The 15,069-nt window shown below is 46.8% G+C and overlaps 1 protein-coding gene across 1 annotated transcript; it reads left to right on the forward strand.

Moving 5' to 3' along the window:
* Positions 1–7,620: 7,620 nt before the first annotated feature.
* Positions 7,621–14,724, forward strand: hbox10.S (homeobox-containing protein 10 S homeolog). Its single transcript, NM_001087690.1, is given in 9 exon segments — positions 7,621–7,917; positions 9,757–10,260; positions 10,447–10,553; positions 10,766–10,995; positions 11,525–11,616; positions 11,901–12,126; positions 13,136–13,413; positions 13,811–13,996; positions 14,488–14,724. Coding segments are annotated over 9 exon segments (1,716 nt in total). The 5' UTR covers positions 7,621–7,856; the 3' UTR covers positions 14,520–14,724.
* Positions 14,725–15,069: the final 345 nt, after the last annotated feature.

Genomic DNA, 15,069 nt, shown 5'->3' on the forward strand with positions numbered 1-15,069 from the left:
ATATAAACTATAGTAGTACTTATCTATTATCTACTGTGTATCCTGTGCTTGAATGGCTGCCCACATGGCTACACAGCAGCTTGTTTATATAAACTATAGTAGTACTTATCTGTTATCTACTGTGTATCCTGTGCTTGAATGGCTGCCCCATGGCTACACAGCAGTTTATTTATATAAACTATAGTAGTACTTATCTGTTATCTACTGTGTATCCTGTGCTTGAATGGCTGCCCCCATGGCTACACAGCAGCTTGTTTATATAAACTATAGTAGTACTTATCTGTTATCTACTGTGAATCCTGTGCTTGAAAGCCTGCCCCATGGCTACACAGCAGCTTGTGTATAAAAGCTATAGTAGTACTTATCTGTTATCTACTGTGTATCCTGTGCTTGAATGGCTGCCCCATGGCTACACATCAGCTTGTTTATATAAACTATAGTAGTACTTATCTGTTATCTACTGTGTATCCTGTGCTTGAATGGCTGCCCCCATGGCTACACATCAGCTTGTTTATATAAACTATAGTAGTACTTATCTGTTATCTACTGTGTATCCTGTGCTTGAATGGCTGCCCCCATGGCTACACAGAAGCTTGTTTATATAAACTATAGTAGTACTTATCTGTTATCTACTGTGAATCCTGTGCTTGGATGGCTGCCCCCATGGCTACACAACAGCTTGTGTATAAAAGCTATAGTAGTACTTATCTGTTATCTACTGTGTATACTGTGCTTGGATGGCTACCCCCATGGCTACACAACAGCTTGTTTATATAAACTATAGTAGTACTTATCTGTTATCTACTGTGTATCCTGTGCTTGAATGGCTGCCCCCATGGCTACACATCAGCTTGTTTATATAAACTATAGTAGTACTTATCTGTTATCTACTGTGTATCCTGTGCTTGAATGGCTGCCCCATGGCTACACAGAAGCTTGTTTATATAAACTATAGTAGTACTTATCTGTTATCTACTGTGTATACTGTGCTTGGATGGCTGCCCCCATGGCTACACAACAGCTTGTTTATATAAACTATAGTAGTACTTATCTGTTATCTACTGTGTATACTGTGCTTGGATGGCTGCCCCCATGGCTACACAACAGCTTGTTTATATAAACTATAGTAGTACTTATCTATCTATTGTGTATCCTGTGCTTGAATGGCTGCCCCATGACTTCACAACAGCTTGTTTATAAACTATAGTAGTACTTATCTGTTATCTACTGTGTATCCTGTGATGAATGGCTGCCCCATGGCTACACAGCAGCTTGTTTATTTAAACTATAGTAGTACTTATCTGTTATCTACTGTGTATCCTGTGCTTGAATGGCTGCCCCCACGACTACACAGCAGCAGTAATAAAAATATAATGCAGTGTTGCCCTGCACTGGTAAAACTGGTGTGTTTGCTTCAGAAACACTACTATAGTTCATATAAACAAGCTGATGTGCAGCCATTCAAAGGAGAAAAGGCTCGTGTTACACAACAGATAGCAGACAAGCTCTGTAGAAGATAATGGTGTTATCTGTTATCCATTATTTAACCTGTGCCATATAGCTTTTTTTTCATTTTCCACCATTGCTACACAGCAGCTTGTTTATATGAACTATAGTGTTTCTGAAGCAAACAGATCAGTTTTACCAGTGCAGGGCAACAGTGCATGATATTTGCATTAATTTCAACCACTTTAATTTTTTTGGTGTTACTGTTCCTTTAAATAGTATGAGCAGCTGTGCTCCTACAAGGATAGTAGAAGGGAGTAGGTCTGCCCTAGGCTCTGAGTTTGCCTATAGCGAAGGGTCCGCAGCTGGATGGGGTGTCAGGCTTTAGATTGCGCCTGATTATTCGCTGCCTGGGCATTCCATCCTAGAGGTGCACCTTCAAATACCCCAACTGCCTCCACACGGTGCCACATTGTGCTGTCACTGCCTGTCCTGGCATATTAACATTGGCAATGCCTTGTGGTTCTACTGTCTTGGACAAATACATACCTCTCAACATTTGAACATTGTAAAGAGGGACAAAAACATCAGATGGCCACCCTTTAATTACCATATCCGTGTTACTAAATTTAGCAGCTTATGGAAAGTCTGAACACATTTCTGTGAGTTTTAGTGCAATGTTTTATGAGTTATAACAATTTTGCTAATGAAGGTAAACTTTCCCTTTAAGCTGTGAGTCTCAGTTTTCCCAAGAGACCTGCTTATCTTAAATAGTTGTTTCTTTACTCATGTTAAATTATTACAAAAGTATTGAAGTGTAGCTGCCAAGTGTTCTGGGGTCTCTGCCAAAAAGCTTCTTATTTTAATTATGTTTAAGAAACATTGTATCTTTTTCTGGCAGCAGTGTAGGAGATCAAAGCGAAACTCAGGATATTTCAGCGAGAAACCCTGGACTGTCCCACAGAAAAAAGTACAGCGGGGAGGTATGCAAATAAACTCATTCCATTGCAGGCATCCTTTCTTTACTTTTATTCACAGTAGCCTATATGAGAGCCTATGTGAGAGCCTATGTGAGTTATAGTTTAACATTGGAGATTGTTAGTGCAGCCGCTTGGGCAGACTGGGGCTGGATGTTTATTCTCCATTCAAACTCTTTGTCCATATAAGGCTTCTGGGTGGTGTGTACGGACCATATGAAGGTGAGAGGTCGGTCCTTCTCCTGTCGGTACCAGAACTCATAGAGGAAACTGGAGTCACAGAATGGGGTGACGTTTGCCTCTGGAGGAGACAGAACCAGTCCGGGTGTTTGTGCAACATCAGCCGACAGACAGAGACAGAATGTGGGACAGAGACAGAACTTACCTGACACACTGACTATACACGACTCCATCCCACAGACCCAGTTACCGCTGTGAAGAGCAGCAAAGCACATTTTGGGGCCTTATTAGTGATTGTGTTTGTAAAAGACCCCTCTGGAGCCCTGGCTGTCACCCCAATAACTGCCCCCCTCACCCAGCACTAACCCAACCCAACCACGACATATGGGCACCAGCAACTGCCCCCCAGCTCTTCTCATAGTGCAGCCCCCAAATGTGGAGGAGAGATTGTAGGGTGGGTGCCATCCCCAAGAAACAGCCACTACTCCAGCTGGGGGCTCAGACAGACAGAGGTGCCCTGCTTCTCTAAACTGCCTTCAAGACCCTCCTCCTGCTCAGAAAAGTTTATTTAAATAGGCCCCTTCCCCAGGAATGATCCCGTGTGTGTATGAAGTATGGGGGTTCTGCACAGTTTCCCCCTCCCTAAGTTGCTGTGGGTGCTGCGGGAGTTGCACTGACACCCTTGGGATGAGGAGGGTGCTGGTGTCGGAAGTGTCAGTTTTGTTATTTGTAGCCGAGCAGGTACTTTCCATGCTGGCGGGCCCCCTGTACATGTGCCCAATCAGTGCCAGTGGCTGGTCTCTCTCTTGCACGTACCACAGCTGCTGTCCCTCAGGCGGCCCCTCATGGAGATATCTGTGCCCACGCTGGCAACAAGCACTACTGGTCAGCAGAAAGAATCCCGAGGCACACAGGATAATTGCAAGCAAGCTGCCTTGCGTGTTTATTGCGAAGTGCAATGTTTCGGGGTCACGCCCCTTTCTCAAGCGGCCGATCCTCTACCTTCGTGCACCAGGTGTCGTTACTCTAATTTAGAGTGTGCGAGAGCCATAGTTGAACAAGCACTACTGGACCTGCAGGACACGGGCATCTTGGCACCTGGTGGGAACAGACATATTGGCAACTCATTGTTAGAGGCTCCTCAGTCTTCCCAGCTAAATGCCATTGTCCCCCCTACCGCCCACTACCGTCTCCCAGGGGACATGGATTACTGGGGACCCCCCCATACTCTCTCTCGAGTACATGATTAATGTCTACTGGGTCAGAATGTGCCCCCACACATTATAAGCAGAAAGGAAATTCAGTGGGTGTATGTACAGGCGATGGCACAAAGGGGCACAAAGCCACTCAGAGTATCCGTGCCACACAGACGCCATGGTAACCAGTGCAACAAACACATCATTTCAGCCCCCAAGGTCTCCTCAACAACCACAAGGTGCGACCCATCTCCTCTCAGATACAGTTCATGCCGGAAGCACATTGGAACCTCCCCCTGTGGCGCCAAACAGGAAATGACATCATCCACATGTTTGCACCAGAGGGTGGGGCTGGGGGCAAAACAACAGGACAAATCTCATTATAATGAAACTGTGAGTCATTTATTGGTGCAAATCTCCTGCCATGAACATTGAGCAACACTGTCCAACAGAGCTTACACTCAACTCCCAACCTGAGCCACTCAACTGTCAGCCTGACCAACAGAGCTTGCACTCAACTCCCAACTAGGGTTGCCACCTTTTCTGCAAAAAAATACAGGCCTTCCTATTTATTTATCTTTTTTATGTATCAATAACATTGGGATCAACCATCATTTTTACCGGCCAGATGGCAACCCTACTCCCAACCTGAGCCACTCACCTTGCACTCAACTCTGTTAGCCTGACCAACAGAGCTTACACTCAACTCCCAACCTGAGCCACTCACCTTGCACTCAACTCTGTCAGCCTGACCAACAGAGCTTACACAACTCCCAACCTGAGCCACTCACCTTGCACTCAGTTCTCTCAGCCTGTATAGAGCTTACACGCCACTCCCAACTTAAGCCACTCACCTTGCACTCAACTCTCAACCTGACCAACAGAGCTTGCACTCAACTCCCAACCTGAGCCACTCACCTTGCACTCAACTCTCTTAGCCTGACCAACAGAGCTTACACTCAACTCCCAACTTAAGCCACTCACCTTGCACTCAACTCTCAGCCTGACCACCAGAGCTTGCACTCAACTCCCAACCTGAGCCACTCACCTTGCACTCAACTCTGTTAGCCTGACCAACAGAGCTTACACAACTCCCAACCTGAGCCACTCACCTTGCACTCAGTTCTCTCAGCCTGTATAGAGCTTACACGCCACTCCCAACTTAAGCCACTCACCTTGCACTCAACTCTCAACCTGACCAACAGAGCTTGCACTCAACTCCCAACCTGAGCCACTCACCTTGCACTCAACTCTCTTAGCCTGACCAACAGAGCTTACACTCAACTCCCAACTTAAGCCACTCACCTTGCACTCAACTCTCAGCCTGACCACCAGAGCTTGCACTCAACTCCCAACCTGAGCCACTCACCTTGCACTCAACTCTCTTAGCCTGACCAACAGAGCTTACACTCTGTGTGTCCATCCCCATGGCAACTCTTGTTCATTGATCTGATTCTGCCCTATGGCTCTGTCCCTATAGGATGGGTACCAGCTTTATATGACAAAGGTTTAAGGGTTCGTATACAAAGAGGGTCGCCAAAAGTGCTGTTCCACTAACGGGTGCAAATTTGTTCTAGTGTGCCAAGCTCCTGACAAGGGCACCTACCTCTGGAGCAGGGCAACAACAACCTACACCCTAATGCAGCTCAGGGATTATAAGAGAAAGTTGCAGTGGTGTAGAATACAAGGAGACAATACAGGGGGCTGGTAGTAAGGGGTGCAGTGCCTTCCTGTGGGGGCTTTATTTGTGCAATTACAGGGGTGGTTCACCTTTAAGCGAACATTTAGTTTGTTATAAAATTGTCAATTCAATGCAACTTTTTCAATTGGTCATCATTATTAATTTAAATGCGCTGTTCACCTTTGAGTTAACTGTTATTATGATGTAGAGAGTGATATTCTGAGACAGTTTGCTCTTGGTTTTCATTATTTGTGGTTTTTACGCTATTTAGCATTTTATTCAACAACTCACAAGTTTGCTATTGAAGCAATTTGGTTGCTAGGATCCAAATTAACCTATCAACCATGCCCTGATTTGAACAAGATAACAGAATATGAATGGGAGAGAAAAAGGATAAGTAATTAAAAGTAGCATTAACAGTACATTTGTAGCTTTACAGAGCATCTGTTTCTATTCAGGTTTCTCCTATTCAAATCCCAGTCTCTTATTCAAATCAATGCATGGTTACTAGGGGAATTTGGACCCTAGCAACTAGACTGCTGCAATTGCATACTGAAGAGCAGTTGAATGAGAAGCTAAATAACTCAAAAGCCACAAATAAAAAATGAAAACCAATTACAAATTATCTAACCGGTGGAGCTCATCTATAAACACTAGGCAAATTTGCACCTGGGCAGTATCCCATGGCAACCAATCAGTGATTAGTTTTTTTTCAGCCAGCTGTAGGGTGAACAGTGAAAGCAATCATCTGATTGGTTGCCATAGGTTACTGCCCAGGTGAAGATTTGCCCAGTGTTTATAAATGACCCCAATTGAATACCACTCTGTACATCATACTAAACATTAACTCAAAGGTGAATAACAGCAGGGAAGGAACTGACAGACCCCCCAGTTTCTTATACACAGACTGGGCCCATGAGAGTGCCGCACACAAAATCCTATATATTCCATTTAATTTCCATTCCGCAGACATTTGGATCATATTAGTCTTTATCTGACTGCTCTGGGGCAAATGTAAGCCTGGCACAATCCCAAATGTACAGGCAATGAATCCCCCCCACTTGCCCCCCAGATATATAGATATATATATATATATATATATATATATATATATATATATATATATCTCTCTATCAACCTGTGGATGAAGAGGTTCCACAAGTTCTGCGAGTGTCTGACCAATGGGATTAGGCCTGGACTGGCAATCTGTGAGTTCTGGCAAATGCCAGAGGGGCTGCTATAAGGTCCCATAGAAAGTCAGTATTTAGTGGGCTGGTGGGGGCTGTTTTGGCTTATGCCCTGAAATGCCAGGGCCTATTGTAATTCTCAGTCCGCACCTGAATGGGATCCCAGATGGAGTCTGGACACTCGGATTCCCAGCGGGGCAGCTGTTCGGTCCCGAGATTTGTCGACTTCTAATCAGCCCAATAGATCACGTGTCACCAGGGAGTCCTCTAGGGTCAGGGAGTCCTCTAAGGAGTCGCTGGTGACACGTCCCCGGGGAGGCTGTGGGTTTTCAGCTTTCTGTGAATCAATAGCCCCGCGCGGTGCACAAGTCGAGTTTAGTCCGAGCGGCTCATGTACAATTAGTCCGGGGCATTGGCCGCTGCACAACCGCTTTCCCCACAGAACTTTATATAGATTATATTATATACATTTTATAGATTATATTATATTGATTAGATTACATATCTTGTATTATATCGATTTTACAGATTATATTATATTGATTATAGTATATAGATTTTATAGATTCTATTATATCAATTAGATTCTATCGATTAATTATATCAATTCGATTATTTAGATTACATAGATTGTATTATATCGATTTTACAGATTATATTGATTAGATTATATAGATTCTGTTATTTAGATTATATTATATAGATTCTATAAATTATATTACTCAGTGTAATCGCCTCAAACTGTCACTTGTCCAAGTTTCTTCTTTTGCCCCAAGTGGGCAGTTTGCACTTAAATCTACCCCTCCCCCAGCTCTAGTAAGTCAGTGCCTGTGAATATAACGGGGCTTCTGTAGGGGTGGGGTCTTCCCATTACTGCTCCCCAATTGGTTCCTCCCCCCACCCCCAGGTGCGCAATGAGCCTCTTCCAACTGCCCCGGCCTGAGCCTCCACCTGGAACAAACCATTCCCGGCCGGGGGAGAAGCCAAATATCTCCCTCTATTACCCGTCAGCACTAGGGGGTCTGTGGGGGCCCTCCAACTTCTAATCCACTGGTTCCCTTCCCCGGTTTCGTTAACAGATTCGTTGTAGCGGTACCAACCGGGTCACTCCCAAACAACTCCACCCGCGGGCTGCGAATGGCACCGGCCAGGGAAATAGAGGGGAGACGGGACAGGCAGAGGCAGAGAAATGGATCAGGAACCAGAACCGGATCAGCAGCAGCAAGTGGGAGAGAAACCCTATCAGCTGGGTAACTATTTATATTTAATCCCCAATTATCTGCATTATTAGCTCTAATTGCTCCTTGTTATGACCCCCAGCAGGGCAAATAGGACAGGCATAGGCAGCAGCAGTGTCTGCTGGGTAATAACTTATATTTAATTCTTAATTATCCCATTGTTGGTCTTAATTACCCCGACAATAGAAAGTAGAGCTATGGGCAGGTAGCAGTGTCAGCTGGGTAATAACTTCTATTTAAATCTAATTGTCTGCATTATTAGCCATAAATACCCCTGACCTGTCGTTATTACCGAGCAGTGGGAAACAGGACAGGCAGGAATCATGTAACAGTATTAAGCTATAGTTGTTATATATCCCCTCGCCCATGGGGGGGAAATTGACCCCCAACAAGAATCAGTTGCCCAAAGTAAGGGTTTCTCCTTGTCTTGTGAAATGAACCAACAGGGTTAATGGGGGAGGGGAACAACCCAGGCAGAGAGACCCTTGTTAGTGGGGGGCAGGGAGGACGGGGGGTACATATATATTGCACCGAGTACAGAGATATTGGCTTTGTGATACTTCAGATCCGGGACTAGGGCTGTGGTACCAACTGTACTGGTACATGGACCCCTGAATATGGACCCCTGAATCTAGATCTGTGCACATTGCAAATACATTGCCCCCACAATGCAGAGTCTTATCAATTTGCAATTGGTCTATATTAATTATATTGATGGCTCGTCACTTGTATATCAGTTTCCTTTCTAGTTTGTATTTAAGCCTGCATTTGGTTGCTAAGGTCCACTTACTGTAGCAACCAGGCAGCAGGGTGAATTCAGGCAAACCGAGGGTCTGGCTAGAATTGAAGTAATGAAATGCAGTTCTAGTGACACCCACTGGGGCCAAATGGGATTTCCTATTCAGGTTGGAGGGAGAGGGAGTCCAATAAAGTCATTTACAAACAACAGGCCAATAATGAAGACCAACTGCAAATTGTCTCAGAAAAGTCTACAGGATACAAAAAGTAAATTCTGAGATGAATTTCCTTTGTAAAATAAGAAACCTTGGCATGGGATTTCCTGTCCCTCCTATGGGCCCTTGTCTGTTACTAGGGACCCCTGTCTCTGGTAAAGGTAAACTTTCTGGCATCTGAAAAGCCCATAAAAAGGACCCTTACAGAATATTCTGCTGATGGAGACTCCCCCAGAGTGGATGGAAGTACCTGATCTTGGGTGCCCCCCCAGCTGCTGTCCCTATCACATGCCTCTCTGCACAGTTACTTGTGATTAATGTGATCTGGGGGTACTTACATTATACTATGGGGGTGCATGCTCAACCAATTATGTGCTTTGTTGTTGCAAATATTCCAAGCAACTCTGTATGTATGCTCTCTGTATAAACAACCCCCCACCCCCAGCTTTAACATGTTAGGCTGTGAGATAAGGAACAGCTGGTTATACAGAGTTTTCTGTTCCTAGTGCCCTGCAGCTGGGCCCCCAAATCCCAATTCTTTTCTTAAAGTTTCATTCTATGATGTCCTTGTTCTGAGTCTGGTGCCTCCGCAACCACTTCTCTCCCTGGAGACCAGAAAAAGGAGAACATTTATCTGCTTCACTTTCTCCTCCATTTAGAGCAGCTCCCCCCCCGCTAGAGGACACTCCCACAGTTTGGGGTACCTGGAGGCTTATGGTTATAATATTTGAAGGGGGTTAAATGTGAAAATTACCCCAAATGATCAGTTTCTGTTTGTATAAGGGGTGGGGTATCCAGAAGGTTCTCCCAAGGGGCCAATGGGCTGACGGTACGTTACATGTTGTTAACACTAGACGTGGGTGCCCCTGAGAGTCTAATGGTGGGTGCTTCTTTGCAGGTGCCCAGGATGAAGAGGAGACCTCCCTGAGGTGCTCGGAGCCAGAGGTTGAGGGGCAACATGATGAATACGGCACAGTAATAATCAATGAGGAGGCCGAGGGTTTGGGACCTTCAGATCCCGGAGATTTCCATTTAAACTCCTCAGAGGGTTGTGCGAGTGAAGGAGGGCAGTGCCAGCTGAGTTTGTTGGCAGTGTGCGGGCCCCTCCCAGAGACAACTGGGGCATCTTATTCTACATTCAGTGGGGATGATCCTCAAGGTCCTGGGTATTTCCCTGTGAGGGGGCAGTTCCAGCCGGTGAACCTAAAGATGGAGAGCAACTTCCCCTCCTCCGCTCCTCTTCCTCGTCGCTCTGCCCGCTGTGCTGCCTCCTGTCGTCTGCCAACCTTTATATACGACACGGGACATGGGGGAGACCGACAGAGGGGCAAGTGCCCGGGAGATGCCACTGAGGAACCAGGACCACCCTGCCGGAAGAAAAGCAGGACACTCTACAGTATGGGTGAGATGTGACCCTTCCCCTGTGCCCCCTTCTATACCCTGCCCTCTCTATAGGTGGTACCACCCTGCCCACACGCCTGGCTCCTTTCTGTCCCATTTACCTGATAGAAGGGGCAGTGTGTGTTTCTCTTGCTGAGCAGGTGTGTGAGGAATCATCTAACATTCTGTTTCTTTGGCTTTGACCCAGACCAATTGCAGGAATTGGAGCACATGTTTGCTGAGGACCATTATCCCGATAGTGAGAAGAGGCGAGAGATTGCCGAAATCATTGGAGTCACCCCCCAGCGGATAATGGTGACTCTATCCATTTATTGCCCTTTGTGGGTGGAGCCCGCCTGTCTCTATGGTCTTTGCTCTTTTATTCTACATATTCCGCCTCCATATATGACCAATGTGCGCAGAGATCTGGGCCGGGGGTATAAATGTCTGCCCTGTTATTAGAAGTACTTACCCCGGGCACTTACAGTCTCACTTGGTGATGTTAGAAATTCCTGTGTTTCCTTTAGGTTTGGTTTCAGAATCGGCGAGCAAAATGGCGCAAAGTGGAGAAAACGTCCCTAAAGGGGCCAAGGAAACCCCTCTCTTCAGCAGGGATGTCTCACCCCGAGACTGCTGTACTTACAGTCTCTTCCTCTGTCGCACTTTCCCGCCCACCGGAAGCAGTTTCTCTTTCTGTCACTTCAGGATTCCACAGTTACGGAAGTTCATTCCCTCCAGTGGTCGGAGTCCGGAATGGGTGAGTCTCTGGGTGGAGGGTGAGACTGGCCCTGCAGGGACCCCTGGGAGATGTTTCATCATTCCATCAGGTTCCCCAGGGATTGCTGTAGGCGGGGCATTTCTGTTCATACCTGGGTGGGAGGGGCTCATGAATGAGTGGACTGTACCACTGGGGTAAATGGGGTCAGTTGTTGGTATAAGTAAGATGAAGGATTTTATGTAGGACAAACCTCTGCTCCCCCAGTGCGTCAGACACCCCCCATACTCTACTGACGGCTGACTTAATTTGTGATTTTGTAGGCAGTGCCTCATTGCTCCCACATGGGCCCTCCGTGAATTTGGGGGGGCCATGGGTGTAAAAGGGGTAAATACAAGGAGTCCAGAGTGGAGCAGATGGGGGGTTGGGGTGAGGGAAGGGGGTAATTGTGCACCTGCAACTCCTATTGAATAACCCCTGCAGCTCTGGGTTGGACAGAAGAAGATCCAAATTGAGTGGGGGCAGGTAGGTGCCCTGTACTAATGTCTCTTCCTGTTGTGGCCCCTGTTAGATTATCTGTGGTCCCTGGCTCCACCCTGCAGACATCTCAGTTGTCCGATGGCAACTCCCAGCACAGCACCTCCCTCAGTTCCAGCAGCTCAGGTGAGTGGCACAGAGGTGTGAGTTGGCCGTGGCCGACTGGTAGAGTTGATTATATGGAGCCGTGTCCGATACGGACACATAAAAGTGCCAGGGAATCATGCGACGCTGCTTCTCATGGCTCCACTTGTAGTTCTGCTGCTCCATGACCTGTATGTTACTGGTTCTTACACAGGGACTCACAGAACCACGTGACCCATTAGGCACCAGGACAGTTCAGCTCGGTGGTTTTGATTCTTCAGGGCTTTATTGTTTGTGTTCTGATTTATTCCTTTCCTCCTTATTAGGTTTGGGATCCCCCAGTGAAATTTGTCTCCCACCCTCCCAGGAGTACCCCCCAACGTTCCCCAGCCCCCCGCCTCTGCGCAGAGTTGGCCTCCCAATGTCCATGGCCTTTAACCCCAGCAGTCACATGGTACCACTAATGCTGGACACACCTGAGAGCACCTGCACCCCCCCTCCATCATGTGACGGCGACATGTTCTCGTATGCTGCGCAGGAGTACGCAATCCGGTAATTCGTGTTTCGTATCAAATGCTCCGCCTCCCGGGCCCCTGAGCTGCTCAGTGGGGTGCTCTTGCCTGCGCTGGTGGGTGAGTGGTGTCTCCAGTGTGCTTTGCTATGAGAGACAGGGATACTTACCTGTATTGAAGGAACGGCCCGCTTTATCTGCTCATTACATTCGGAATTGGTTCCTGCCAAAATATTTTGTTCTGCACAGAATTTTTTTTATAGGAAAAGTAGTTTGTCCATTTGTTATATACGTAATGAGGCTGAAACAGTGGCGCCACCTGGTGGTCATTCTGATTGACAGTTAAAAAGTTCATTATTGGCCTGTCGGTTAAAATGAGCAGCAGGTGGCGATGTTGCTTCTAATTCATTGTATCAGAAATGCACAAACCGCTAATATCTTCATGTCAATCAGTGTCAGAAGAGCAGTTTTAGATGGGATTCAGTCTGTTACAAGACATAACGTTTGTGATTGGCTGTTGCTATTGGCACTAATTTAGTCACTGGGTGTTGGGAAGGTCCGTAGTGTCTCTGGTGCTTTTGGACTGGGTGTTGAGAGTTGCGCTGATCCTCTGTATCACAAAGGAGCAAGATCAGAGTACTAGTTGCTCAAGCCTGGGCCAAAGAGCTTACACTCTAAAAGAAAGTTTAGTTTTGTGAATTGCTCCTGAGATGTGATGTGGGGAACTCAATGCATTTTTTTTTACTTGCTGGTTGAATGGAGGAACATGGCTGTCCAAGTGGGCTGGATGTGGCACTTCATAAGATTTGGCCCCAAGTATCTCCATAGACCTCTGTACATGCCGTCATTTGTTGGCTCAAAATATTCAGGCCCCACTGCTGTGGGCACTCGTTGATTTTCCCCCTGAGCCAGTGGCATCTCCTTTGTGTGGCATGAGCGCCATCTGCTGTCAGGGTCAGATCATTTAAAGGGGATGTTCACCTTATCATGCCATGTCCCTGGCTCTTGCTTGTGTTGTGATATAATCATATATTTTGTCTTTGGTTTCAGGTCCCCCACCCTGCAGGAGACTATGGGGTCCTCTATGAGATTTGGAGGTCAGTACTACCATCCAAGCAACCAGCCAGCAGCATTCCAGTTTCCCCAGTACTCCCAGTATTCCCAGTACCCGCGACTTCCACTGCATAGCCTTACTCCAACATCTCCTGAGGAGACCTCCTTCCTTACTATGCCTGCCAATAACCCCCCCGGCATGCTGGCATACGGGGGCACAGGAGCCTTCCTGCAGGGCCGAACTGGGGGGCACATCCTACTACCATCGGGTGCAGGTAATGTTTGGTGCTGCAAGCATTTGGTGGGAGTTGGACCCTTTCAATGCAAGACATATAAAGTATAATGGGATGGGTCTAACTGGTGACAGCAGGAGGAGAGCGGACCCCCTTGCTGTATAAGTGACTTTTTTTCCAGAAGCATCAAGTGTTTAAATGGGGGGCTATCACAGTGGAATTAGATGCAATGGGGAGCTGTGAATATAATTGAGAGGTTGGTAGAAGTCGGTACCTACAGTGTCTTAGCTGACACATATACAAGCCCTTAAGAACCAGAGGTGTTTCGGGGTAGAGGACACAAAGGGAGGTCTGGACAGTCCGTATGAAAGAGTAGGCGGCCTTTTACCAGCAGAGCTTACAATTAATGGCACTGATTGAGAAGTTAATGTTTCTACAGGTGGAATCACATTTCATGCTTCCCCGTGGAGTGATATGTACCTACAGAATCCTTCCTTCCAGCGATCGCAGATTGGGGGCAACCTGACCGAGCAGCCTCTCTTTTCTCATCCAGCCCCCCGTCTTGCTCAGCCCCAGAAGACTTCAAATCCAAGTCAGGCCTCTGAAGATCAGGACAGCACAGCCAGTAAGTTCTGTTAGTATGTGGGGGATCCTCTGAACCTCATTACTGCCCCGGCTGAGAGAGCTTGTAATATAGACCAGGTAAAAAGTGTATTAATATTCCTGTGCTCTGTAATTGCCCAGTCTCACCACCAGAGGGCAGCATGGCATTACCTCTCCCCATTTCTCATGTTCTCCTGAACGTCACTGTCATTCCTGGGCTGTTTATTAGAGCCTGACTGTGGGTATTTACCAGAAACTGCTCCCCATCTAACGCAAATGGGGGGGGGGAGCCAGTGCTCCCAATACTGAAAAGCAGTGCTGGGATGGGAATAGTCACTGGAAACGCCCCCATTAGAGCAAATACCCCTTATCCACAGGTCAGGGCATTTCTTGTTGCGGAAAGCTTATTACTGACATTGTTTAATATAGAGAACGTGCTAATATGCGCAGAAGCCCCAGATACACAGTCAATGGTTCTTCTTTCCCTTTTATCTCCTGCCTTTCTCTCCATAGCGGTATCTCCAGATGCCGCTGTGACTGTCTGATCACCAGGAACCGCGAGGATTACGGAGAAAGCCCAGTTGGGTCGCTGGGATTCGGAGCCACAACATTAGTCGGCTGTTTATGTTGTACTTATTTGAGTTTCTTTGGGGTTTTCTGTTCGTGTTCCAGGAATAGGGAGATATTTTGGGAAATATCCAAAGATTCATTTGTTATTCTAATAAAGTCACATTGTGTTTGACCCATGAAGTTTCTGGTGAGTTTATTTTATCAGTTGAAGTGAATTCTGGGTCAGTCCAACACCATCAGGTCTGAGGGAACATTTGCTGGAAGCCCCTCTCTCTCCTGACTTACCTGCCCCCTAAACCCTCTGCACCAGGGGAGGCAAGAAGCTGCCAAGCACCAAGTCCCTAATATTCTGGGTATTGTATGTTGGTGCCTGAGTCTCCCCCCCCCATTAAAGAAGGGAGGTTGCCCTGAATCATTTGCTGAGATCTTAATGAAATATCAGAATTATTGCACATTGCAAAACCACGAGAGCGCCATTTGGTTAAAGCCATTTGCAACATCCCCATGGCCCCCCTCCTGCCTCTC

Source organism: Xenopus laevis, chromosome 7S, assembly GCF_017654675.1.
Source record: "Xenopus laevis strain J_2021 chromosome 7S, Xenopus_laevis_v10.1, whole genome shotgun sequence".
Lineage (NCBI taxonomy): Eukaryota > Metazoa > Chordata > Amphibia > Anura > Pipidae > Xenopus > Xenopus laevis.